The sequence below is a fragment of the Trachypithecus francoisi genome, unplaced genomic scaffold (assembly GCF_009764315.1).
Source record: "Trachypithecus francoisi isolate TF-2019V2 unplaced genomic scaffold, Tfra_2.0 Lachesis_group9, whole genome shotgun sequence".
Lineage (NCBI taxonomy): Eukaryota > Metazoa > Chordata > Mammalia > Primates > Cercopithecidae > Trachypithecus > Trachypithecus francoisi.
In genome coordinates this window covers 24,125,912-24,153,862 of record NW_022681474.1, presented here as the reverse complement: position 1 = coordinate 24,153,862, position 27,951 = coordinate 24,125,912, and the positions used below count along the sequence as shown (strand labels likewise).

The 27,951-nt window shown below is 38.7% G+C and overlaps 1 protein-coding gene across 1 annotated transcript in view; it reads left to right on the top strand.

The window, feature by feature from the left end:
* The window catches only part of DNAJC1 (DnaJ heat shock protein family (Hsp40) member C1), a 250,305-nt gene that overhangs the window by 183,559 nt on the left and 38,795 nt on the right, over positions 1–27,951 (top strand). Inside the window, 1 exon segment of the mRNA XM_033209707.1 lies at positions 19,243–19,362. Within this exon segment, the coding sequence (XP_033065598.1) occupies positions 19,243–19,362 (120 nt within the window).

Genomic DNA, 27,951 nt, shown 5'->3' with positions numbered 1-27,951 from the left:
TAAAAGAAAGAGAGAGAGTGTAAAAATGCACCCCATAGAATGGGAGAAAATATTTGCATATATGATATATTTTCTTCATCTTCTTTTTCTTTTTTTTTTTAATGCAGAGTCTCATTCTTGTCACCCAGGCTGGAATGCAATGGCACAATCTCAGCTCACTGAAACCTCCGCCTCCCAGGTTCAAGCCATTCTCCTGCCTCAGCCTCCTGAGGAGCTGGGACTACAAGTGCCTGCCACCTCGCCCGGCTAATTTTTGTATTTTTTAGTAGAGACAGGGTTTTGCCATGTTGGCCAGGCTGGTCTCGAACTCCTGACCTCTGGCGATCTGCCTGTATAGGCCTCCCACCTGGTCAGTATGTTTTCTATCATCTGTCTGATAAGGGAATTAATATCCACAATATATAAAGAAGTCCAACTCAATAACAACAACAAAACTCAATTCAAAGATGAGCAAAAGATTTTAGTAGACATTTCTTCAAAGAGGATTTCCTGATGTTCAGTAATCACATGAAAAATATTCAACATCACCAATCATTGGGGAAATGAAAATCAAAACCACAGAAGATAGCACTGCAAACCCACTAGAATTACTATAACAATAACAACAGAAAAAAAGAAATGTGAAGGCATGGAGAAAATTGAATCCTCATACATTGCAAGTGAGAATGTAAAATGTCTCAGCTGCTTTTTGAAATAGATTGGTGGTTCCTTAAAAAGTTAAACATAGAGTTACCATATAACCCAGCAGTTCCGCTCATAGGTATACACTCAAAGGAATTGAAGACAGATGCTAAACAAATAGCACATGTAGCCATGTTCAGAGCAGCACCATTTGCAGTAGCCAAGAGGTAGAAAGAGCCCAGATGTTCATCACTAGATTGACTAACTATGCTATATACATACAATGGAACGCTATTCAGTCATTAAAAAAAGACTGGTAGATGGTACATAGGGGCTGAACACTGAAAGAAGTCAGAAGCAAAGGATCACATGATGTAATTCCATGTTGATGAAATATCCAGAATAAGTAAATCCATAGAGACACAATGCAAATATGTGTTTTCCAGAGACTGGAGACAGGGGGTTATTGTTTAATAAGTATAGAGTTTCAGTTTGGGATGATGAGAAGGTTCTAGAGATGGACAGTAGTGATGCCTTGTAGAAGAGTATGAATGTACTTAATGCCACTGAATGGTGCACTTAAAATTGCATACTTTAAAACAGTTGGCTGGGCATGGCAGCTCACACCTGTAATCCCTGCATTTGGGAGGCCAAAGTAGGTGGATCTACCTGAGGTCAGGAGTTCGAGACTAATCTGACCAAGATGATGAAACCCCGTCTCTACTAAAAATACAAAAAATTAGCCAGGCATGGTGATGGGTACCTATAATCCCAGCTACTCAGGATGCCTGAGGCAGGAGAATCACTTGAACCCAGGAGGCAGAGGTTGCAGTGAGCTGAGACTGCATCACTGCACTCCAGCCTGGGTAACAAGAGCGAAACTCCATCTCAAAAATAATGATAATAATAAATAAAAATAAAATAGTTAAAATGTTAACTTTGTATTATGTATGATTTACCACAATTAAAAATAAAAGCATAAGGGCAGGTTTGTGACTGTCTTGTGAACTGGGTAGGAAGTGGGAACTGGATGGGAGCAGTGTGGTTTGCCCAGGCCAGCAGGAAACAGAAAGGTAAGACTTCCGTCACTGTCTATCTCTCTCCAGAGGACTATTTAGCAGTTCAGGAACACAGGGCTGACATTTGTTAAATATTATTATTTTCTAGGGCCTTAATATATATCTTCAACTTACAGCCTTACTTCATGTACTCAAATGTATTTCCACCATCCTGTGTTGCCAAACTTTCCGTTTCGAGACACTAGTATTCTCTGTTATTCACCGCATGTTTGTATACCTGTAAATAACATTTATAGAACTCTCACACTTGAGGTGCATTTAGCATTGAGAACAAAGTCTGTCTGAAGTCCCTCTCTCAAATAGTGCTTTTTTCTTGCCTAGTCTAGTTTTTAGTGTTGGATATGACAGCCGCTCTTAATACTGCTATTGTTATGGAATGGAAGCTGTAGTATTCCTTCAGAAGAGCAAGTGAATTTAGTCTGTATGGTTACGTGCCAGAAGAACTGTTTAGTGGTAAATTCCTGCCCCTCTCAGAATGCCTAGAATCTTCCTGTTTCTTTCTGTCATTCATTCTGCTAATCAACCAGTCATTCATTCAACATGAGTATTGTAAGCCTGCTATGTGTCAGGCACAGTGTATGCTAAGATATTCAAGGAATTTGTCCATATGTTTTTACCTGTTGATAGGTTTATTGTATTCAGTTTTTATTCCAAGTATTGAATCACATGAATGAGTAACAATGCACTTTTTTATTATTCAAATTAAAAGAACTATATAGACTGATATAGTTTATATTAAACTTAGTCAACCCATGATGCCCAAAGAGTGCATGCAGCCCAGGACAGCTTTGAATGTGGCCCAGCACAAACTCATAAACTTTCTTCAAACATTATGAGATTTTTTTGCTTTTTTTTTTTTAAGCTGGTCAGCTGTTGTTAGCATTAGCATTAGTATTTTATGTCTGACCCAAGACTTAACTCTTCTTCTTTCACTGTGACCCAGGGAAGCCAAAAGATTGGACACCCTTGTTATATATGTAAGTAAAAAGCATATCAGAAGCCAGAAATTTTAAGACATCGAATGAATACTGAAGGAAGAAAATATGACAGTAACTTTATTGAAGAAAGAAAATATGACAATAACTTTGTATTGAGAGTAAGGAAAATACTCATCAGTGATAGAAAAATCAGACTAAATGTTAGGAAAAAACACTAAACCACCCTATGTGAAAATGTAGGTAAATAGGTGGGTGCACATATATGAGCATCATCAACAGTGTCATGCTGTGGTTTGATCCCTGTGTGAGATTGGGTTTTACACTTTTGACATCACTTTCCTTATCCCATCCTAGGAACCATCTTACAGATGTATACCACTAGTCATAAGGAGATCTGGTTATTTACTGCCTTTACCAAAAAGCAGCTCTTAAGCTCATAATTCATCTAAGTTTTAGTTTTCTCCTAAAAAGCTCCTCTAATAGATTTTGCTTGTGATTTTGCAGACTTCCGTTCAAGTCTCTTTGAACTGGCAGAGATTAATAAAGACCTAAATAACTCCTATTTTTAAAATTGTCATGATTTATAAATTATTCCTCTTTATTATGTTTTCCCTACCTGCATTCTTACCCCTTTTCTGTAAATTACACAGACCTTCTCTTGTTAGTGACTAATATTTGAAACTACTGACCATGGTAGCTTTTTCAATTTAACATGTATTAATATTTTCTGTGCACCTGGTTTATGTCTAGGACTTTTCTACTAGATAATATAATAAAACTGTAAAGGAAATTATTTTCCAGAATAAAAATCACTTATCCTGATCTTTAGAATTTTCAAGCCTTGTCATGACTGTTCTGACACCTAAAATTGTAATCCTACCTTAATTGTATGGAACTATTCAGAGGTATCCCACTTCAACAATTTGGCTTGATATGTTTTTTATCACATAACTATGATATAATATATATATATATGTCCATTGTCAGTGACAATTTAACACTTGTATTTCTAACCCAAAAAAGTGACAGTGGATTATTGGGCTGAAATTGTTAAGGTCTTACTCTAGCCCTGTCATTGATTACCTTGTGAACTTAAAAAAATTTTCTCAAGTTTTGTAGGTCTCAGTTTTTTCTTTCTTAAAAACAGAGCATAAGACTAGATCGTCTGTCTTTATTTATTTATTTATTTAGAGTTGGAGTCTCGCTGTGTCATCCAGGCGAGAATGCAATGGCACGATCTCAGCTCTCTGCAACCTCCGCCTCCTGGGTTCAAGTGATTCTTCTGCCTCAGCCTCCTGTGTAGCTGGGATTACAGGTGTGCACCACCATGCCTGACTAATTTTTGTATTTTTAGTAGAGATGGGGTTTCACCATGTTGGCCAGGCTGGTCTCGAACTCCTGACTTCAAGTGATCCACCCTCCTTGACCTCCTGGGATTACAGGTGTGAGCCACTGTGCCCAGCCAGTTGTCTCCAATTATTGAAATGAGTCTATTCTAAGAGAATATAACAAAACTAAACATAACTAAAAATGTTACCCTTCATGCTTTCAAAATGGTAATTAGATTCCAGTATACATATATGATTTCAGTTACTATACTAAGAGTCAGGTACCATTCTGTTGAATAATATGACCTTTGATAAATACTCGATGCACCATAGTTTCTAATTTCCACTATACCATTTACTGGTGATATGTCATTATACATTTTTTCAATCCTTTTAATTTAGTCTCAGTTTTTTTTTTTTGTTTGTTTGTTTTTCCTGAATAGCGTAATAACAAAATTTTCTGCCTGAAGACAGAATACTTGTTCCCTTGAGGTCACATTTAATTTTAAGAGCTATAAATCTATAAATTAAAATGTCCCTTGAGACATAAAAATGTCTATTTTGTGGACTTCTAACTTTAAAGCAAGAAATGTTCATTTTGAGCATCATGAATCCTAGGAGAAATAAGTAATTATTGTCATTTCTCACTTGTGTGTGAGTTATACATGTCTGTTAATATATCTAAAATGTATTTTCCTACCTCAAAAGTGGCCTGGTAGGCTTCCCATCGATTTTTCTCATGGGTTCTTCTATTTTTCCTCAAAATACTCATTCAACAGTCATTCATTGACTTGATAATGTGTTTCAGGCATTGAGAATATATAAGCGAGAGGCATAGTCCCCAAACTTCAGGAGATTATATTCTATAGAGAAAAACAGTTATATAAAGAAGCCATCATAATGTAATTTTAATAAAACTATATATCAATGTATATATTGCATTTTTTTCTACAATTCTTGGCTCATAACTCACATAGATGTTGTTACAGTCTTTTGTTACAATATTGAGGGCAAGAGCAGACCTCAGGAAACAGAATCTCTCTCTCTGACCTCCTGCCCTCCTTTCACCTGTCCAAAGCAGGACTCGGGTCTGATTGTGGGTCATAAGACCCTCATTCCAGAGAATACCTTGCCCCATTCTCTGGAGGAAGGAGTGCTGCACAGAGAGACCAAGAAGATTCTGAACGGACAGGCCTGGCTGCGTTTCCCTACTCATTCTATTAGTATAAGACCTTTTTGTCCAATCCCGTTTTTGCATGGTTGTCAATCTTGCCTACATAATGAGGCCTCCATGAAAACCCACAAAGACAGGGTTGAGAGGGCTTCAGGATAGCTGAACATGTGGAGGTTCCTGGAGGGTGGTGTGCCCAGAAAGGATATGGAAGCTCTGAACCCCTTCACCCGTCCCTCACTCTAAACGTCTTTTCACCTGTATCTTTTGTAATATCTTTTAAAGTAAACCGGTAAAACATATTTCCCTGAGTTGTGTGAGCAACTCCAGCAAATTATTTGAACCCAAAGAGGGGGTCATGGGAACCCCAGCTTGAAACCAATTGGTCAGAAGTTCCGGAGGCCCAGACTTCCATTGGGTTGGAGGGTCTGGGGGCGACTTTTGGGGACTGGGCCCAGAGTCCTTTGGGATCTCACACTGTCTCCAGGTAGATAGGGTCAGAATTGAATTGGCGGACACCCAGTTAGTGTCTCCTGTAGAATTGATTGCTTGCTTGCTGTTGAGGGAAATCACCGCATATTGTGGGTCACAGAAGCTTTTTGTGTTGATTGTTTTTGTGTTTGTGTGAAAGTAGAGGAAAAACACAGTTTGAGAATGTTCCCAGGTGTATACCCAAGAGAAATAAAACATACATCCACATAGAAACCTGCACATGAATGTTTATAGCAGCATTATTTTTAATCGTCAAAAAGTAGAAACAACCCAAATGTCCATCAAATGGACAACACAGACAAAATGTGACATATACCCCCCATACAATAGAATATTTTTCAGCATTAAAAGAAATAAAGTACTGATACATGCTACTACATGATCCTTGAAAACATTATGCTAAGTAAAAGACTACATATTATATGATTCCATTTTTATGAAATGCCCAGAATAGGGAAATCTGTAGAGACAGAAAGTAAATTAGTGGTTGACTAGGGACTGAAGCAGTAGTACAAATGAAAGGTGACTGCTAAAGGATAAGAAGTATCTTTTCGGAATGAAGAAAATGCTTCAAAATTGTGCATGACTTTATGAATATACTAAAAAGCATTGAATTATACACTTTAAATAGGTGAATTTATGGTGTGCTGATTTTTTATTTATTTTATTGGTTTTTTTTTTTTTTTTTTTTGAGACGGAGTCTCACTCTGTCGCCGGGGCTGGAGTGCAGTGGCCGGATCTCAGCTCACTGCAAGCTCCGCCTCCCGGGTTCCCGCCATTCTCCTGCCTCAGCCTCCCAAGTAGCTGGGACTACAGGCGCCCGCCACCTCACCCAGCTAGTTTTTTGTATTTTTTAGTAGAGACGGGGTTTCACAGTGTTAGCCAGGATGGTCTCGATCTCCTGACCTCGTGATCCGCCCGTCTCGGCCTCCCAAAGTGCTGGGATTACAGGCTTGAGCCACCGCGCCCGGCTTTTTTTTTTTTTTTGAGACAGTCTTGCCCCATTGCCCAGGCTAGAGTACAGTGGCGTGATCTCAGCTCACTACAACCTCTGCCTCCTGGGCTCAAGCAATTCTCTTGCCTCAGCCTCCAGAGTAACTGGGATTACAAGCATGTGCCATCATGCCCTGCTAATTTTTGTATTTTTGGTAGAAATGGTATTTCACCATGTTGACCAGGCTGGTCTTGAACTCCTGACCTCAGGTGACCTACCACCCCCCCAGCCTCCCAAAGTGCTGCGATTACAGGTGTGAGTCACCATGCCTAGCCTATGGTATGCTAATTAGATCTCAATAAAAAAAATTTTTAAATCAATATCAAATGCACAAAATGTGACCATACCCCAAATTAAGAGATTAAATAACTTTTAAAGGCCACCTCACATGTTCTGTGATTCTAAGCTTCTATAATTTAAATTTTATTGGTGGTAAAGCAATACGTTTTAAAACTTAAATTTTAAAGTATGACCAACAAGCTAGTAGACTAATGCATGTCCTCCAAAACTTTTTTTTTGAGACGGAGTTTCCCTCTTGTCACCCAGGATGGAGTGCAGTGGCGTGATCTCGGCTCACTGCAACCTCTGCCTCCCAGGTTCAAGTGATTCTCCTACCTCAGCCTCCCAAGTAGCTGGGACTACAGATGCACACCACCACGCCCAGCTAATTTTTGTATTTTTAGTAGAGACGGGGTTTCACCATGTTAGCCAGGATGGTCTCAATCTCTTGACCTCGTGTTCTGCCTGCCTTGGCCTTCCAAAGTGCTGGTATTACAGGCATGAGCCACCGTGCCCGGCCCAAACCTTTTTTTAAACCAAACTTCTATTGCTTTTCATCAGGTCTTAAAGCTAGTGTCATGTTCTAAAGTCTTTCTATTAGTGTCATATTAGGCCTTAAATATGATTTTGCTTTATCCCAACTAGTATAATAGTGATGCATCTGACTTTGGTTTCCTTCAGTTTACTCTTCTGCATTTTTCTAAAAACAAGGTTTCAGACAGTAAATTGTAATATAATCTTATGTAAGACTTTTTTCTACATTTCAGTTTTTAAAAAACAGCAGAAAAGAAGTAAATAATGACTGCACAAAGATTTTCTAGCATGGATTTACCAGTGCTCATTTTCTTTTTTTTCTTTTTTTTTTTTTTGAGGCGGAGTTTCGCTCTATTGGCAGGCTGGAGTACAGTGGCGTGATCTCGGCTCACTGCAACCTCCACCTCCCAGATTCAAGCAATTCTCCTGCTTCAGGCTCCCGAGTAGCTGGGACTACAGGTGCGTACCACCACACCCGGCTAATTTTTGTATTTTTTTTTAGTAGAGACGGGGTTTCACCATGTTGGCCAGGATGGTCTCAATCTCTTGACCTCGTGATCCGCCCGCCTTGGCCTCCCTAAGTGCTGGGATTTACAGCCATGAGCCACCGCACCCAGCCACTAGTGCTCATTTTCAAAACAAATCATTTTGAATCTTTTTGAACAGTATAGCAAAAGTTGGGTCTTACTCATTTCTTTATTCTTAAATCTCTTGACCTCGTGATCCGCCCACCTTGGCCTCCCTAAGTGCTGGGATTTACAGGCATGAGCCACCGCGCCCGACCACCAGTGCTCATTTTCAAAACAAATCATTTTGAATCTTTTTGAACAGTATAGCAAAAGTTGGGTCTTACTCATTTCTTTATTCTTAAATACTCATTTCTTTTTTCCAGAATACATTTTTTTTCATTAAGAGCTTTGAATTTTAATTTGGCTCTTGTATGAACTTCCTAGAAGGTCTTAAAAAAATCATTACATCTTTTTTTTGCTGGTTTCCTAACCTTAAAGGCGATGACAGTGTTATTGTTTCAGGAAGAGCAAGACAGAACGTAACTTTTATAGAGCACTAGAAACGTGTAGCTAAAAATAAAAAATGAGGGGAAAAAATACAAAGACTGCAAATCATGATAGGACTTTCGCAGGTGGTCAGAGTTTTCTGTATTATATTTAAGGACAAAGATTTAAATAAATGTAAACATGTGTAATATAAAATAACTTTATTATAAAAAATGCTGTGATGAGCATCTTAAACAAATTTTAGCATATCACCATGTTTTTCTTACAGGTAAGAAATGTAGGTCCTGAAAGAAGGTCCTCAGATGTACACACACACAGTCTATTGGTTTTTTTTTTTTTTTTTCAGAGACAGAGTCTCCCTATGCTGCCCAGGCTGGTCTTGAACTCCTGTGCTCAAGTGAGTCTCGCCGTGGCCTTCCAAAGTGCTGGGATCACAGGCATGAGCCACTGCACCCAGCTTGTCAATTGATTTTTGACAGTGGTGTCGACAATTCAGAAGGAAAAAGGATGGTGATTTCTTTCTTTCTAGAAGTCTCGCTCTGTCACCCAGGCTGGAGCGCAGTGGCGCGATCTCAGCTCACTACAACCTCCTCTTCATGGGTTCCAGCGATTCTCCTGCCTCAGCCACCTGAGTAACTGGGATTACAGGCACAGGTCTGCCTAATTTTTGTGTTTTTAGTAGAGACTGGGTTTCACCATGTTGGCCAGGCTGGTTTCAAACTCCTGACCTCAGGTGATCCTCCCGCCTCAGCCCCACAAAGTGCCAGGATTACAGGCGTCCATCTAGAATAGTCTTTTCAACAAATGGTATTGGAATAAGTGGATATCCATATAACAGAAAATGAAACTTGAAGGCTGGGTGTGGTGGCTCATGCCTATAATCCCAGCACTTTGGGAGGCTGATGCAGGCAGATCACTTGAGGTCAGGAGTTCAAGACCAGCCTGGCCAACATGGTGAAACCCCATCTCTACTAAAAATACAAAAAATAGCCGGACGTGGTGGCGGGCGCCTGTAATCCCAGCTACTCGGGAGGCTGAGGCAGGAGAATCACTTGAACCTGGGAGGCAGAGGTTGCAGTGAGCCAAGTTCACACCACTGCACTCCAGCCTGTGCAACAGAGGGAAACTCCATCTCAAAAAAAAAAAAAAAAAAAAAAAAGAAACTTGACCTCTGCCTCGCCCTTGAGATAGGCAAAGATTTCTTAGGACACTCTAATCACTAACCATAAAAAAAAATAGAGAGGTAGATACATTGGACTTTATGAAAATGAAAAGCTTCTGCCCTTCAAAAGACACCATTAAGGAAATGAAAAGGTGTATATTGCCAACAACTGTGAAGAGTTTGTTTCATGCTATTTGTAAACTACATTAGCCTTCCACAGTTTCATGGATACTGCTGGTAGAAAACGTGAGACTCCTGGGTCAGAGATAGAGGACAGTTTATTACTGATAGCAGTAGCAGTTACCAGAATATCAGTATGTTTGTGCCAGCTCCCCAAACCTCAGGTGTAACAGGATGCATTAACGATTGTGCAGATTCCACCTTGGCCCACAAGGAGGACATCTGTTGCAGTTTGATCATCAAGAATAAGCCCAGGCTGAGAGTTCAGGCTTACCTGAATGACTTCCACTACCATGGTAGAGTGGTGGCATGTATCAGTTCAAATAGTCAGGGAGCTATAGTGGCTTCATGCCATTAAACAAAGCTTAACATTGTTTTTCGTTCTGAGCGGCACAGTACTGTGGCTTGTGGCTTAATGTTTTTGGCTACTCAGGATTTATATGAGATGGCAAGAAGGTCCTCATGACTGACACCATCTATTTCAATCTTGAGAGCTCTTTGACACCGTGCCCTAGCCACAGTCCTTTCTAGCTGAGGTCATGGAGTTTGCCCTTCTGCCTGACTCAAGCTAGCAGTGTGACCTTTGGTGAGTCTACCTTAATCCAGAGCATCTGCTTTCCCATTGCTAAAATAAAATATCTTAAATCCTCCTAAATGTCAACGTAAGGGCTAGGGGAATTTTCCAGAGTAGCAGGGCTGACCGCATAGATTTACGTACATTTCTTTGAGTTAGTTTCTCATTTTCCATTTGCTTTTGTTCCACTTTCACTGGATTTAGCATTCTACTAATAAATCCAATCCAGGGCAATAAGCCTGAATACTCTTCAAGTCGTCATCCTTGGTTTCCTATAATACAAGAGTATGTCTTTCTCTGGGAGATCTCCCTGAAAGGATGAAAGCACCCAGGACCTACTTTGAGACATTTTCCTGTCATTTCCAGCTGGATTTAAGGTTGGCATAATAGACTACAGAGAAGTTGAACTGTAAGACAGCCCACTTGATCCCATTCTTAAGAAGCGTTACACACCCTGCCCCCTTATCTCCCAAGTGAACCAGCCATTGTTCTAATGATTGGCCTGGTTTGTGCTCATGAATTTCTCTCTTCATGCTCATTATGAGTGTGTATCTTTAATTGTTTTCTGAAAGGGAGTAGACTTTATGGCTACACAAAATGAATCTTAGTACTGTTACTTAGTACTTAGTACTTGTTACAGTGGTACAGACCTGAGGCTGACCAAACAGGATGCCAAGAAAATCCCCCAACCTGGAAGAGATTTAGGAACAATAAGGATGCCTTAATAGCAGCTGTGTTTGAACCTATTTCCTGGTATTCAGCATGCAGCCACTTCCACAATTCTTCCTTATTAATAGGCAGTAAAAGGAATAACTTTTACTGCCCAACCGACAATATAACTTAATTAACATTTTCACTGTAGGTGCCCAGGAACTTCTGCAAATCTCTACAAGGCCCTCATTCAGAAAGAGGAAGAGTCTCTTTGAGAATCCCATCCTCATCACCAAAAATGTCAAAAACGGTGAAGGGTTTAAGATTTTACCTTACTTGTGAGCAAATAAGGTAGCCTGCTACAGTTTCATGAATGCTCGCAGAAGACATGAGACTCCTGGGTCAGAGACAAAGGGCAGTTTATTACTCACAGCAGCAGCAGTAGCTAGAGTATCAGCATTTTTCTGCTTGTTCTCTGAGCTCAGTTCCCACGGAGTAAAGAAGGCTAACTGACTCCTAAACAACCACTGCGGTGTATTACAGATGAGGAATCCTGAATTTCGGTAACTCAAATTTTTTACAACAGGCAATAAGCATGGCTACGCATTCCTCTGAGGAGGCAGTATCTTCACTATACTGGACAATAAGAATGTTTTCCCTTTGACCTTGAGGGAGACACTGTCTTTTCCTATTACTCCCTATCTATTGGGCTGCTTGAGTGTCCTCGCTGTTTGGCAGTTGGCTTCCCTTAGAGACAAGTAACCCAAGAAAGAGAAAGGCAGAAGCCATATATATATATATCTATGTATTTTATCACTTATCCTTGGAAAACACACCCTATCCCCCTGTCCCTTCCACAGTATCCTATTGGTTTGTTACAGGTCAACCCTCGCCACTGTGGAAGGAGACTACACAAGGGCATTAATACTAGGAAGTGGGAATCACTGAGGAACACCTTGGGGGCTGACTTGTTATCACAATGGCTATATAGTTAACACCATAGTTTGCTGAATAAAGAGTATATAGGAACTCTGTACTATTTTCTACAACTTTCTATAAACCTAAAGCTATTTCAAAGTAAAAGTTAAAGAATTTTAAATGAAAATATAGGGTCCAGGAGTGGTGGCTTATGTCTGTAATACCAGCACTTTGGGAGGCTGAGGCGGGAGGATCACTTCAGCCTAGGATTTTGAGGCTGCAGTGAGCCATATTATGCCACTGTGCTCCAGCCTGGGCAACACAGCAAGGCTCTGTCTCTAAAAAGGAAAAGAGCTATTAAAAATATATATATATAGATTGTAGACCAGAAGAAAATATTTGGTAATACTTATATCTGACAAAGATCTAGTATCTACAAAATATAAAAAACCCTTAAAACTAATAAGAAGACAACCAACTAACAAATGGTCAAAAGACATGAACACATACTTCAAGAAAGCATTCACTTGGCCAATAAGCACATGTGAAGATATTCAAGATGATTTGTCTGACTGGGCTCAGTGGCTTATGCCTGCAATCCCAGCAGTTTGGGAGGCTGAGGCGGGTGGATCACGAAGTCAGGAGTTCAAGACCAGCCTGGCCAACATGTTGAAACCCCGTGTCTATTAAAAATACAAAAATTAGCTGGGCATGATGGCAGGCACCTGTAATCCCAGCTACTTGGGAGGCTGAGGCAGGAGAAACATTTGAACTCGGGAGGTGGAGGTTGCAGTGAGCCAAGATTGCACCATTGCACTCCAGCCTGCACAGGGCGAGACTCCATCTCAAAAAAAAAAAAAAAAAACATTTGTCATCTGGGAAATGCAAATTATTACCATAGTAAGATATATTTCAGTCCCACCAGAGTAGTCAAAATTAAAACAACTGACCATGTCAAGTGTTGGTAAGGATGTGGAACAACAAGAACACTCATGCATTGCTGGGTAGACGGTAAAATAGCACCTCTTTAGAAAAATACTCCTGTAGTTTCTTACGAAGTTAGATATACGCTTTCCCTATGATCCTAGCAATTCCACCCCTCTGTATTTATATGTGAGAAATTAAAACATGACCACTAAGAGAGTTGGACACAATATCCATAGCAGCTCTATTCATTCGGAAGGTAGCCTTATGAATGAAAACTAGCAGCAACCCAAATATCCATTAATAGGAGAATGGATAGACAGATTGGGATACAGATCTTTCTTCTGATATGTGTTAAGAATATTTGCTGCTAGTTTGTGGTCTTCCTTTTCATTTTTAAAAATAGTTTCTTTAAAAGACCAAAAGTTTAATTTTGGCAAAATCCAAGTATTTGTGGTTTTACCATGTTATTACTTGCAGACAACTCTCACACTGATAGAAGACTGTTAAATCCTCTACAGTTAAGGAGTCTGTGGGAGACACGCAGGAGTGTCAATTGTTTTGCAATTTGGACAGATTCTAGAACCTTTGGTTAAAAGGGGCCCCATTCAAGGTGAGTCATTTCACAAGTGACAACATATATGGGCTTAATACAATTTGTAGTGAGAAGTATTATTTCCTCCAGAACCCAAAAGAGCCTAAAAGAAACTGTGGGTGCTATGAGAGTCAGTAGCTGTTTCTTGACAGTGTCATGGATGGAGTTGCTTTCAGTTTACCCAATGATTTTCAGAAATACAACCAAGGCCTTGCGCTGTATGTGAGGCAGTGGGTCACCCCATGAACTCCTTCCATTTGTATGTCCCAAGTGAGTGTATCAAAGGAATCTCCTCAGCGGAGGAGGTCATCAGTGTGATGTCAAACGGGCATTCCTGGGAAAAGTAGGGTGCAGTTTCAATCTTGCCCTTGGAGATTGTATGTTACAGTGTGGCTCTTTGCAGTACCCTGTGGTAGCTGGGTAAAACTGTATTGGGTCCCTTTGGAGGCAAACTGCAGTCAAGAGTTTTGAAATAGGCACTGAACAAAACATATTCACCAAATCTATACTAGCAAAATATTTACCATTTGCTAGTTAGATGAAGTCAGTAATTTCAGTTATATTGGGTATGGGTCCTTAGTGAAGTCCACAGCATTGAGGTTGAAGTAATCCACCAGGAGGCACCATACATTCCTCCCAAGTGTAAAAACTGGTCAAATTGGGCTGTTAAATGGACAGGCAGTGGGGATGGTCACCCCTTTTCTAAATAGGTCTTGTATAGTGGGTTTTAATCATTAAAGGCCCTGTTTTAATTTACATCTGGCTATATTAACTGTTTTAATGGGGAAGCAGTAGGTCCATGGGTCCATTTTAAAAAGGTAATTTGTTAGTTCCAAAGACTTAAAATTAATTCATTACTCATTGGGTCAGAGAGTCCATGACCACTATGGGATATTTTAGAACAATGAGTGTGATGACCATGGGGAATTAAGGCAAGACAGAATTCCTGGGTTAGGGTGAGGCATGCATACTTGTCCTTTATATTACGTTCAATAACTCCCCTAAGATTATAGGGGGACCCTTGTCTAAATTTGGGGGGATCCCCAATATTGATTAAGGGCATAAAGGTTTGCCAATTGGTATATTTCAGCGATGTTAATTCAGAGCCAGTGTCATAGAGGCACAAAAGCCAATTCTTGCCCTTTTATCTATGTATTGTATAAATTCAGTGAATTTTGAAAAATCAGTTGGGCCAAATTGTGGACTTGTGTTTTAGTTTTTGTTTTTTTGTGTCCTGCCTGTTCTGAATGGAAATGTGTGCCCCCAAATTCACATGTTGAAGCCCTAACTCCCAATGTGACTGTATTTAAAGATAGGGCCTGTAAGGAGATAATTAAGGTTAATGAAGTTGGAAGGGTGGGCCCCTAAATCGATAGTATTGGTATTCTTAAAAGAAGAGGAAGAGAGACAACAGACTCCCCCATTCCCCCCACCCTGACACACACACACACACACCACACACACACACACACACAGCCATGTGAAGACTGAGCAAGAAGGCAGCCAACTGCAAGTCAGGAAGATAGGCCTCAAAAAAGAATTTATCTTCCTAAGAGTAAAAAGACCTTTGAGGTCATTTAGTTTTTAATTTTGTTGTTGTTTTTATACCGTGTATTTATATATATTTGTCAAGAGCATGCCTCGATTTTTAAATTGGAAAGGAAAATTGTATAGCTGAAAACTATGCACTAAATTAAATGCACTAAAAGTTTGTTTATAGAATTTAAGAGGGTAAGAGATAATTAGATTATTAGACATCCAATCTCATCCCATCCCATCTAATACATATTATATATATACATCTAACATGTATATGTATATCTAATAATGTGTTATGTATATCTAATATTGTGTTATATGTATATCTAATAATGTGTTATATATTCACTGGGTGGTGCTATGTAAGAATATTATTTTCTTGGATAAAATTTCTGAGAATTTTTTTTTTTTTTTTTTTTGAGACGGAGTCTCGCTCTGCCGCCCAGGCTGGAGTGCTGTGGCCGGATCTCAGCTCACTGCAAGCTCCGCCTCCCGGGTTCACGCCATTCTCCTGCCTCAGCCTCCCGAGTAGCTGGGACTACAGGCGCCCGCCACCTCGCCTGGCTAGCTTTTTGTATTTTTTAGTAGAGATGGGGTTTCACCATGTTAGCCAGGATGGTCTCGAACTCCTGACCTTGTGATCTGCCCGTCTCGGCCTCCCAAAGTGCTGGGATTACAGGCTTGAGCCACTGCGCCCAGCCCCATTAGAGAGTTTTGTTATCTATTTATTAGATAGAATTGGAGCCTTTTGTCATTAAAGTATAAAAATATAATAAATAAGTACATAAAAATTTTTTAATTTCGCCATAATTTTTAGTGCCAAATAAATTACATGATGCTTTCTAATTAACATTTTATAGTCCAAAGCTGTGAGAGGAAAAGTACATGTAGATTAAAAATACAGCCCGGCCGGGCGCGGTGGCTCAAGCCTGTAATCCCAGCACTTTGGGAGGCCGAGACGGGCGGATCACGAGGTCAGGAGATCGAGACCATCCTGGCTAACACGGTGAAACCCCGTCTCTACTAAAAAATACAAAAAAAAAAAAAAAAATAGGTGGGCGAGGTGGCGGGCGCCTGTAGTCCCAGCTACTCGGGAGGCTGAGGCAGGAGAATGGCGTAAACCCGGGAGGCGGAGCTTGCAGTGAGCTGAGATCTGGCCACTGCACTCCAGCCTGGGCGACAGAGCAAGACTCTGTCTCAAAAAAAAAAAAAAAAAAATACAGCCCTACCCCCAAGAATATAGAGGATTTTCAGACACCAAATGTTTGAACATAGTGGGTTTCATGGCAAAAATCCATCCCAAAGGGACATTATTTGGGAATATAATTTAAGTTTTCATGTCAGTTCTTACTTTGGTTGCTATATTTTGAGGTCATTACATTAAAATATTGAATAATTTGAAAACTTTTTATTTTGTATTCAGTATGGAGATTTATTCCCAGAATGGGCTTTTCTGATGCAAAATTGGAATGCTTATGTAGTCACAACAGCTGTCTCCACACCATGTGGTGTCTTCCATTACTTTACTGTAGAGATGAATATTTGGCCCAGTGTTTCGGTAGTATTGGACACACATGGTTTTAAGTGGCAAAGCAGTATGCTTATGCATTCATTTGACTTTCACAGCTACAGTTGGCTCCAGATTAGAACAGGGAGAATATATTCACACCATGGCCACCCTCATGGCTGCTGTAGTAGCTGGATCACAGGAGGCTCTGTTGCTTCTAAAGACACAACTAACTATTGCCAAGGAATTACACATTCACCGAAGTGCCTTACAGCTGTAGGAGGGAGAATAATGCATTGCTAAAAGGGTTCTCTCAGATTTCAGATTATGGCCCTAGTCACTATCAAGCCTCTTTAAAAATATTAATAATAAAAATTATGGCCATAAAAGAACTATGAAACTTAAGACTGTCATAGCAGTAGGTGATTTTTCAGGAATTCAATCCAAATACTTTATATAAAATTTTTATTTTTCAGAAAAGTACTATATTTTTACACTCATTAATCTAATTAAAATCAGATTTGTTTTTAATGCCAATGTTTATATATGCTGAGAGTATTTGGGAAGCCGATCTGTTAAAAACAGAAATTATTTTAAAGACTTAGTTTACTATATGAAACAATGATTTATATTTTAGACATTGTAGACAATTTTTTGCTCCAAAAATGTTAAAATAACATATAAATTAGATAATTTGATTTAGTGTGATTTTGTACATACTGTATGATTTGATCAGTATATATCTTTATGCAGTGATCAACTTCACGCTCTTCATGACATGATCTTTTACTGTAAGCTTATTTAAATTCTGCCTAAACTTAAGTCTTTTCCATTTCTGAAACCGATTGGTCTACTTATTAAAGCTTTTTAGCAATAAAGCTATGATTTCCTTTAAAATCCAATTATATTTCTCTAAATAGTAGCTGAATAAGAATAATACTTTTTTCCTTAAATAAAGACAAGGAGAAAGAAAGAAAAAACCCTCTGTGTAAATTTTTAAGTCATCTGATATGAATAATTAGATTTCTGATATTCATTAAATATCAAAGAAATTCCGACCAGACCCAATGTGGGCTACCTTTTTATATAAGTGAATTTATGCATGTATTGTAGACGCTGTACTGATGAATATGTTTGAGGCTTTCAGCTCTTAGTGGATACAAAATAGAATGATTGATAAAATCCTCCCTACTATTGGCTATTATTTACTGACTCTTAAGTGGCAGGTTGTATTTATGCCAATTTATCTGCTTCAGGGAACATTCTTGATAGCAGAACAAAGTGAATAAAAGTAGTTTGCTTTGCAAATGAATGCAAATGGGAGAGCCTTTCGGAAAGCCCTTTAACAGGGGCAATGCACTTTGATTATGAGTGAAGCTGCCATTTGGACATGGTGAAAAGAGCACGCTTGAACCATTGATTGGGGGAGACAGTAAAAAGTCAGGAAGGGCCCCGTTAAGCTTGCAGTGAGGCAGGCGGATGTCAGTGTGGTTAGAGCACAGTGGGAGAATGACAGGGAGGATTAGTGTCAGGGAGAAGCTTTGCTGTAGCTGTGGAGATAGTCCCTGGGGTCACTCACCTCTGACTGTTGTTCTGTGCTGATGGTTCTGTAATGCAAACTGCCTGATGTATGCCTGTTCATTATCGGAAATGGTGATTAGAAAAGGTATTTGCCTCAAAGGTTTCCTTCTTTCTCTCTTTCTTTTTCTTTCATTCTTTCATTTTAATTAAAGGAAAATAAGGTAGGCTTCCTCAATCTCTCTGCTGGATACTGGAGTATTGTTTAATACCAGAGTGCTTTATTGCCTCTAGTGGGGAATAGTTAAGTGCTAAAATGTAATGTGAAATCATTGTAACGTCGTTTTTTGTCATTTGATAAAGATTTATTTCACTGTGCTCACTTTGGGATTTGACCACTGGTAGTGCTGAGTAAAATGCAGAGAATATGTTTGCTGTAAGAATTTTTGTATATGCATGTTTATAATCTCTAAGGTATTTTTAAATTTAGTTTAATCGTTTGGTCAAAGCTAAAAGTTGACCAAAATGAAATGGTCAAAATGAAATGAAATACCGCTTTACATGGACTTGATGGTTTGAGTCTTGGCCACAAGAGTTTCTAATATTATTTCTGTTCCGAAGTTTAAAAAAAAATGTAGTGACATTTGACAAGCTAAACTTCTTGAAAAAATATTATTTTAAAATTGAACATCATTACATAGAATGATCAAAAAGTGTCTTGTCGCAGTTCTGATTTCAGACCAGTATATTTACTTGTTCACATTTCATTTATACTTGTGTTTTGTTGTTGGGTTTTTTTTTTTTTTGCTTTTTTTAAAGTGTGTATTTAAAACAAAAAAAAGAGAGACCTTTAATAGTAACTTTACGTGAGGCATTTCTGAGCAGCACTGCATTTTATAGCAAGGATGCATTTCATAAGCTTTGAGAATGGTTTCTCACTTTAATTCAAAACCAAATAGTCTTTTTAAAAAAATGTCTACAAAACCAGGTTTTGCAATATTTATACTTTCTTAGTATACATAGGAAAATGAAATAGGCTTCTAGAGCTTTGCATTCCGGTGTTAAATATGCAGCTCAAATCTTTATTGAAACTATTAGATACAACTTAGTATTGTTTTTTACAGAAAGCATATTGCCAATAATTTGCTTCACAGCAATTATCTCCCAATTATCTTTTTTATTCCCCCAATTATCTTTTTTTATTTTCTTTAATGTTTTGCAGGCACCTGAATGGACAGAAGAGGACCTCAGCCAACTGACAAGAAGTATGGTTAAGTTCCCAGGAGGGACTCCAGGTCGATGGGAAAAGATTGCCCACGAATTGGGTCGATCTGTGACAGATGTGAGTTCACTGAGATTTACATTGTATAGAGAGAGACAAACCAGAACATGTCAGCTATGTAGAAGGCAGACATAGATGGGTTCCACAGTATTTTTGGGGAGGGGATACAATCCTTTTAGGACCTGAAAGTGAACCATTAATGAAATAAGTGAGAAGCAGATGTGAGCCAGTCCCCTGGTCCACAGTTAACAGCTGTGTGAGGAATTCTAGTGTTTAGAGACTTAAGCTACTGTAACCTAATCAAAGGAAAACAATGCCAGTTTTTGGGTTTATAGTAACCCCTTTAACTGTGGAAAAAATAGTTCTCAAACTGATCAGAATTAGGAAGGTTGTATTTCAGCTGGATCTGTTTAACGTTGAAGTACAGATTGCGACTGATACTTAGACAGGTGGTTTGGATTAATTAAATGAGCAATATTCCCATAATGCAAATGGTGTTGGCCTTTTTGTTTCAAGGATGATAAAAACTATTCGTGTGAAAGTAGTTTAACCAGAAGAAACTGTGTGTGTGTGTCCATACCTAACATTTAAAAGATAAATTACTTACTTGGAAAGGTTTTGACTTAACACTTTAGCTGCTTTTATTGAGGAAATTTAGAGCAGAAAATTTTTTAGAAATTTTACACACCAGCACAGTGCCTGATGTGTAATATACTAAATACACAGTAAATGTTTAATTGAAATTGAGAAAAAATATTATTTTTATCAAATTGATATTTTCATAAGGGATAGTAAATATTCTTTACTAAATTTACTTTAAATAAATCCTATAGATCCAAAAATACTTAGAGGGTTACTGAAAGCAAAGATTTAAATTTCCCCTTCCATTCTGTTATTGTACTTTTAGGCCATTTTTGATACTGACAGTTTTTTAAAACCTGCAAAATGATTACTAAACATGGCTACCAAAAAAAAGCTTATTGTAAATGCTGTAAGTTCCTTTCTATAATCAACTTCCACTTTTTAGTTTAGAAAGAAACTTAGGAAATTATTACGGTTGCACATCCCTAATCCATCACGTTGGCGCTCAAGTTTCAGATTTTTGAGCAATTTCAGACTTTTGGATTAGGTATACTTGATCTGTACTGTCAAGTTTTGTATTGTTTTGTTTTGTTTTTGCAATGGACCAGCTTTGACAATTTTAAATTATATATATGAATATTGTTACTCCTGTAGAGGTCGTTTAAAAGACTGCAATCTGAATTTTTATAAGATGTTTAGCAATATTTTTTATTTAAAGTTGAAGTTTGATCATGGGGAAAATAGCTGTAGTATTTTGTAACTTTTTTTTTTTTTGCTATGTTTCATGAGGAGACTAGTCATCTTGAGTTACTAGAAAAGAACCATAAGGATAACTTTTCTTCAGCTAAACATGTTATGTTACTGCATGGTGTGTTTTATTATCTCGTTTTAAGGTTGTTTGTAAAAGATAAGTTAATAATGACTTAATCAGTAAATATCTGATGAAATTAAAGACATTCCATGGTTTTTGATGTTTTAAGTACTATGACCTTCTAATTACATAGCTGCTGTTAATACAGTGATTATCAAAAGAAACTGAAATAATTTTTTTAGGTTATAAAACATTGGTTTAAAAAGGCCCTAAACTTTTAGTTCAATTGCTTAATGAAAAATAATAGTAATACTTATGTATTATCTCTTTTGAAGACTGCAGCACATTTAACTTTTAAGATAATATTTCTGTAAGGCTCTACATTTGATGCTAAAGGCAGATAGGAAACTGAGTAAAGCAATATTTTAATTTGTTGTCATTAAAACCTGGTAAATTTTTTTTTTTTGAGACGGAGTCTCGCTCTGTCGCCCAGGGTGGAGTGCAGTGGCCAGATCTCAGCTCACTGCAAGCTCCGCCTCCCGGGTTTAGGCCATTCTCCTGCCTCAGTCTCCCGCCTCAGTCTCCCGAGTAGCTGGGACTACAGGCATCCACCACCTCGCCCGGCTAGTTTTTTGTATTTTTAGTAGAGACGGGGTTTCACCGTGTTAGCCAGGATGGTCTCGATCTCCTGACCTCGTGATCCGCCCGTCTCGGCCTCCCAAAGTGCTGGGATTACAGGCTTGAGCCACTGCACCCGGCCAAAACCTGGTAAATTTTTATCTGTATTTTTAAGAGGAGAAAGATGAAGATTTTAAAAATGCCAAAAATACACACGATGTAAGCAACAGAGCCTCATAGATCCTAGTATATACTTAATTTACTAGAGTAGTCTTGGTGCAGTCAAAAGCATCTTTTTAAACTTTTTCAAATTCATCCCATATGTTTCCTTTTTTTCCTCCCTAGACTTACCCAAGGGAGACTGATTCCATGTCTGCAATAGATATTTTTTCCCTTTATCATGGAAGTGGAAAACCTGACATTGTGAAGTGGTGTTTTTTTGTTATTTGGGTTTTTTGTTTTTGTTTTTTGGCCAAGTATTAGTTCTGTTTTCATAATAACAAAGGTACCTTGGAAATAAATATGTAATAAATCTAAATATTTGTTGTACAAAAAAATGCCATTATAACTTTTCTTCTATGTCAGTATATATATGTAGACCCACACTGCATTTTCATCCTGTAAGCATCATCTCCATGGCTGGACTATTCATTTCAATAACTCTACTGTCCCCCAACACATACACATATCCACGCGCGCACACACACACACAGAGAAAATCACTCTGTAAAAGAGAACAGGTGTCTGTAGACTCATTTTAGTAACTCACAGGGATGACTTGTAAATCACATGAAACAGCTGAAATGGTTCAGCTAATATTGTTTCTCTAGTATAATGTTAAGTGAAAGTTAACCACACTTTAAAAAGACCACTTGTGCCTGTTTTTGGGTTATGGTGTTAATTAGATTTGTTTTCATTAAGTATTCAATCATGAAAAAGAAGCCAGGTTCAACTGAGTGTCATCAGAACCTCTGCATACTGACCTGATCACCTGCCTAGTTCGCCCTGACTTTGCACAGCTGTTCTTTGACCCGGTTTCCTTGCCAAATTTGTAGCTTCAGGCTTAGTTCTCTTTCCTTCAAGAAACAATTGACCTTTTGGGAGAGAGGTGAGTGTGTGCCAGTGGTGAGATTTATATGATTCTTTATTTGGGTTGTCGGGTTACAGTTAAAAACCTTTTTATTCCTCAATTAAGAAAGAAATTAAGTGTATTAATTGTCATAATTAGCAGAATTAGATTGCTAAATTGTGCTCTGGATAAATACAAGCAATTTTTTTTAAGCTTTTTAAACACTGAGTGTATTTTAATTCAAATATACCTAAACTGTAAGACCTACTTTATTGTGGATTTAATATTTTAAATGTTCATATATGCCTTTCAGCAAATAATTTTGGTAATCACAAAGGACACTCAAATTGTAAAAGTAACAGAGGAAACAAAAACTGTCTCGCATGTAAAACCAACTTTAACATGATGATTAACTACAGGTTTCCTAAATTAAGTTCAGGGGGCCCCAGATTTCTTGCTTGTGAAGTAATGCTATTCTCTTGCCTGAATGGATGTAAACTGATTCTGCTTCTCTCCCTGGTCACTAATCTCTTGCATTCTGGTTGTGATAACAGACTGATAGGAGATTTTTCTGCCTGTTTGGAAAAGGCCCAGGTAGGCAGCAAAACAAAAGACAGGTGGCTAGATTTAAACAGGCTTTTATAATTAGCTTAGTGCCATAGTGTGAGGTGTAAGCGGTGTGTAGTTATATAAGTAGCCCATTATGCAAGTGAAGAGGAGGAGGGAAAATCATAAAATGCCCAATTTCATTTCCATAGCTTAACCACAAGGAGATTCCTATTGGGGGAAATTTATATATTGCTGTTATACTGGTTTCAAAAACACATTAAGTGGACTCTTCAGTCGAAAATAAGCATTATGCTTTATATCAGTGAACTAAATATATAGCTATTATATTGGCAAATATATTGCTATTACTTTTAGAGTCAGGCTAGCCCTACACAAAATTGTAAACATGATAAGGACTGTCCTTTTGGTTTTTCTGCCTTCATCCTCACTGTCCCCTTACCAGTTTCCTGCTATAGCAGTTTTCTTGGTCTGAGCCACATGTCATACTCCTCTCTCTTCCTTCTCTTACCCTCTCAACCTTAAAACTTTTAAAGATATTTACATTTTAGAAAACATGTGCAGGTTTGTTATACAGGTAAACTCGTGTCACGGGGGCTGGTTGTACCACAGAGGCTGGTTGTACAATTATTTCATCACCTGGCTGGGCGCGGTGGCTCAAGCCTGTAATCCCAGCACTTTGGGAGGCCGAGACGGGCGGATCACGAGGTCAGGAGATCGAGACCATCCTGGCAAACACGGTGCAACCCCATCTCTACTAAAAAAATACAAAAAACCAGCCGGGCGAGGTGGCGGGCGCTTGTAGTCCCATCTACTCAGGAGGCTGAGGCAGGAGAATGGCATATACCCGGGAGGCGAAGCTTGCAGTGAGCTAAGATCTGGCCACTGCACTCCAGCCTGGGCGACAGAGCGAGAATCCGTCTCAAAAAAAAAAAAAAAACAATTATTTCATCACCCAGGTATTAAGCCTAGTACCCAATAGTTATTTTTTCTGCTCCTCTCCCTCCTCCCACCCTTCACCCTCAAGTAGGCCCCAGCGTCTGTTGTTTCCTTCTTTGCGTTGATGAGTTCTCATCATTTAGCTCCCACTTATAAGTGAGAACATGTGGTATCTGGTTTTCTGTTCCTGCGTTAGTTTGCTAAGGATAGTACCCTCTCCAACTTCGTCTTTTGAGATTCCCATGAAAGACATGAGCTTATTCTTTTTTACGGCTGCATAGTATTCCATGGTGTATATATAATCACATTTTCTTTATACTATCTATCATTAATGGAATTTAGGTTGATTCCATCCCTTTGCTATTGTGAATAGTGCTGCTGTGAATGTTCACATGCATGTGTCTTTATGGTAGAATGATTTACATTCCTCTGGGTATATGTACAGTAATAGGATTGCTGAGTCAAAGAAAGGGTAGTTCTGCTTTTGGCTCTTTGAGGAATCACCATACTGCTTTCCACAATGGTTGGACTAATTTACACTCCTACCTGCAGTGTATAAGAATTTCCTTTTCTCAGCAATCTTGCCAGCATTTGTTATTTTTGACTTTTTGATAATAGCCATTCTGACTGGTGTGAGATGGTATCTCATTATGGTTTTGATTTACATTTCTCTAATGATCAGTGATTGAGTTTTTTCATATGCTTGTTGGCTGCATGTATATAATCTTTCGAAAAGTGTCTATTCGTGTCCTTTGCCCACTTTTTAATGGGATTATTTCAGCTCCTTATCGATGCTGGATATTAGACCTTTGCCAGATGCAAATACTTTCTCCCATTCTGTAGCAAACCAACATTTTTATTTGTAATTGCTTTGGTGATAATAATGATTATTGCATCATTCTTTTTTTTAGTATTTAACACTTTTCAAAACTTTTTTTTTTTGAGACAGAGTTTTACTCTTGTTGCCCAGGCTGGAGTGCAATGGCACGATCTCGGCTCACTGCAACCTCCGCCTCCCAGGTTCAAGCGATTCTCCTGCGTCAGCCTCCTTAGTAGCTGGGATTATAGGCATGTGCCACCACGCCCTGCCAATTTTGTATTTTTAGTAAAGATAGAGTTTCTCCATGTTGGTCAGGCTAGTCTCGAACTCCTGACCTCAGGTGATCTGCCTGCCTCTGCCGCCTAAAGTGCTGGGATTACAGGTGTGAACCACTGCACCCGGCCTTTTCAAAACATTTAAATATACTTTTATTTGGTTTTTCACAACAACACTGTGAAGTAAATAGGCAACCATTATTTTTTCCTGTTTTACAGCTGAGTAAACTACTGCTAAGTCATTTGTTCAAGGTGACACAGCTGTTAGTAGAACTGGGACAAGATCACATATTTTGATTCCATACTTACGTGTTTTTACCTCTGGTTAATTCTGCTTTATTGATGTTTGTATGGAAGATACTTTAAACTTGTCTAGAGACTTATATCATTAACCCTTTTTTGATAAAACTCTATGTTCATAGCAAAAACAAAACGTCAAAGAATACACTTAAGCTAAATTTGTTTCTAATCAACCATAATTTCAAAGAGATCTCTGTGAACATTTTTGTATAACATTGCATAAACAATGTATAAACATTGTTTTATATCATTCTAGAGACTAGTGTTTCTGTATAGATGTATGAATATGTATAATTTTAATAGGAGTAATCTACTTTCTGTCCTTTTCACATAGCTCTAGACCATGAGCATCTTTCATGGCAATAGATAAGATCCACATCATTTTTCTAAAGAGTTACATGATAGACCATGCTGCCATGATATCGTTAAAGAATATCCTATTGATTGACATTTAAATTGCTTCCTTTTTTTGCTATTTCATTGAGATGGACATGGTGTTTTTAAAAATTGTCTTTTCACTCATATCTATTTTATTAGCCTGTGTGCCTAGAAGTAGAGATTGCATTCCTAGAAGATGCTTAGTTCAAGAATATGAATGTTTTTAGAGCCTCTGAGGGCTCTGAAATTGGCCTTCAGAGAGGTTATAACAATACACATTCCCACTAGTGGTATATGAGAGGTCACTTCATAGTCCCGTAAAAACCGAACACTACATTTTTCACCATTGCCCATCAAGTGAAAAGTGTTATAGTACTGATTTTTGTTACTTGCAAAAGAAAACACAGGGACTCAGTACAAGGGGTCCACATCTGATGAGGAGTTCTAGTGTGGGACAGAGAAAACAGGGGTGAGATCATTGTTCGGTAAATAATACAGTTAAGTTTTCAGGATGTGGGGACACCTGAGACCACTTTGTAAGAGTCTCAAAATCAAGGAGGAGACACGGAAAAGATCTTGGGGATATTTATGAACACAGAGCATACTCAGATCTTTAAATTTTCTGTGGATAAGATGTCTCCAAAGTAAAGGAAATTGGAATGACATAGGTCACTCAGCAACACTAGATTCTGGGGGATGAGGGAACAGTGCCTTCACAGTGCTGAGGGGAAATGGTTCTGAATCTAGAACTGACCAAGTGTGATGGTAAATACATGGGGTGAGAACTCGTATCCTTTCCTAGAAATTTTCCTGAGGTCGTACTCCAGCAACAAAAGGAATAAATCGAAGAGGACAACATGGGATCTAAGAAATGGTGAATCAGGAGAACTAAGGACTGCATGACAGGGACCCTGGGAGGGAGGGAGGTTTCACAGAATAGATAGTATGGCTGAGAACTTGGAAAAATTCATATGTTTAAATGTGGAAAAGAAAAAAAATAGGCAAAGTGCAGCAACTAATGCCTGTAATCCCAGCGCTTTGATAGGCCAGGGCAGGAGGATCGCTTGAGACCAGGAGTTTGCAACCAGCCTGGGTGACATAGGGAAACCTTCATCTTTACAAAAAAAGAAAAGAAAAATTAGCCGGGTATGGTTGCACACACCTGTGTGCCAGCTCTTTGGGAGGTTGGGGCAGGAGGATTACTTGAGCCCAGAAGATCGAGGTTGCAATGAGTCATGATCATGCCACTGCACTCCAGCCTGGGTGATAGAGTGAGACCCTGTCTCAACAACAACAACAACAACAACAAAAAGTAAAAAGCAACCAGAAATTCCACACAGAACAGGAAAACCAGATGTAAAGAGACATAGTTTAAGTTTAATTATACTAAAAAGTAGATTGGTAGAAAGAGCACTTGTTTCAGTGGTAAATAATATTTACCAGGTCATAATTATGTGATATCTTACATGATGGCCTTTTATATTTTAAACGTTTTAGGTGTTTTACAGATTATTTTTCAGTTTTTAAAATCCACACATTGTGGAGGACTGTGGCATGTTGTTCACCAAAGTAAGTTCTCTCCTTCTCTAGCAGTAGATTGTCGGTCAGGCACATACGTGCCCAACGACACTGCATTCCCAAGCCTCCCAAGCTCTGATATGGCTGTATCACTAATTTCTTTTCAGGAGAACATAAAGTAATGTGTGTTCATATGAGCTCTTATTTATTTTTCCCTCCCACTAAGGTAGAATACTAATATGTCTGCAGCCATGCAAGCAAAGATAGTTTCCCTAAGGAGCTATGGAGAAACAGGCTATAAAGAACCTGAATGAATGCAATAAAAGAAAATTCTTAGATAGTGACAAGTAACATGAAGAAAAATAAAGCAGAGTAAGCAGATAGACACTGATGGAGCTGCATTTTAAAATAGGGTTCTGAGGAAAGTCCTCTCCGAGAGGTAGTATTTGAGCTAGTATTTGAGCAGAGGTACAAAGCAAGTGAAGGAGCAGGGTTGTCTGAGAAGGAGCATTGCTGTTAGAGGAAATTGCACCTACAACGGCCTGGAGGCAAGAGCATGTCTGGGGTGTGCAAGGCCCAGCAAAGAGGTCCATATGGCTAAGGCATGAGTAGGAGAAGAAGATTGCAGGAAATGAGTCTGAGAAGTACTGGAAGACCAGGCCATATCGGCCCTTGTTGGCCAAGGTGAAAATTTTGGATTTTACCCTGAGCGAGTGGGAAAGCACTGGAAGATTTTGAGTAAAGGAGTGCAGTGATCTAAAAGCATTGTTCT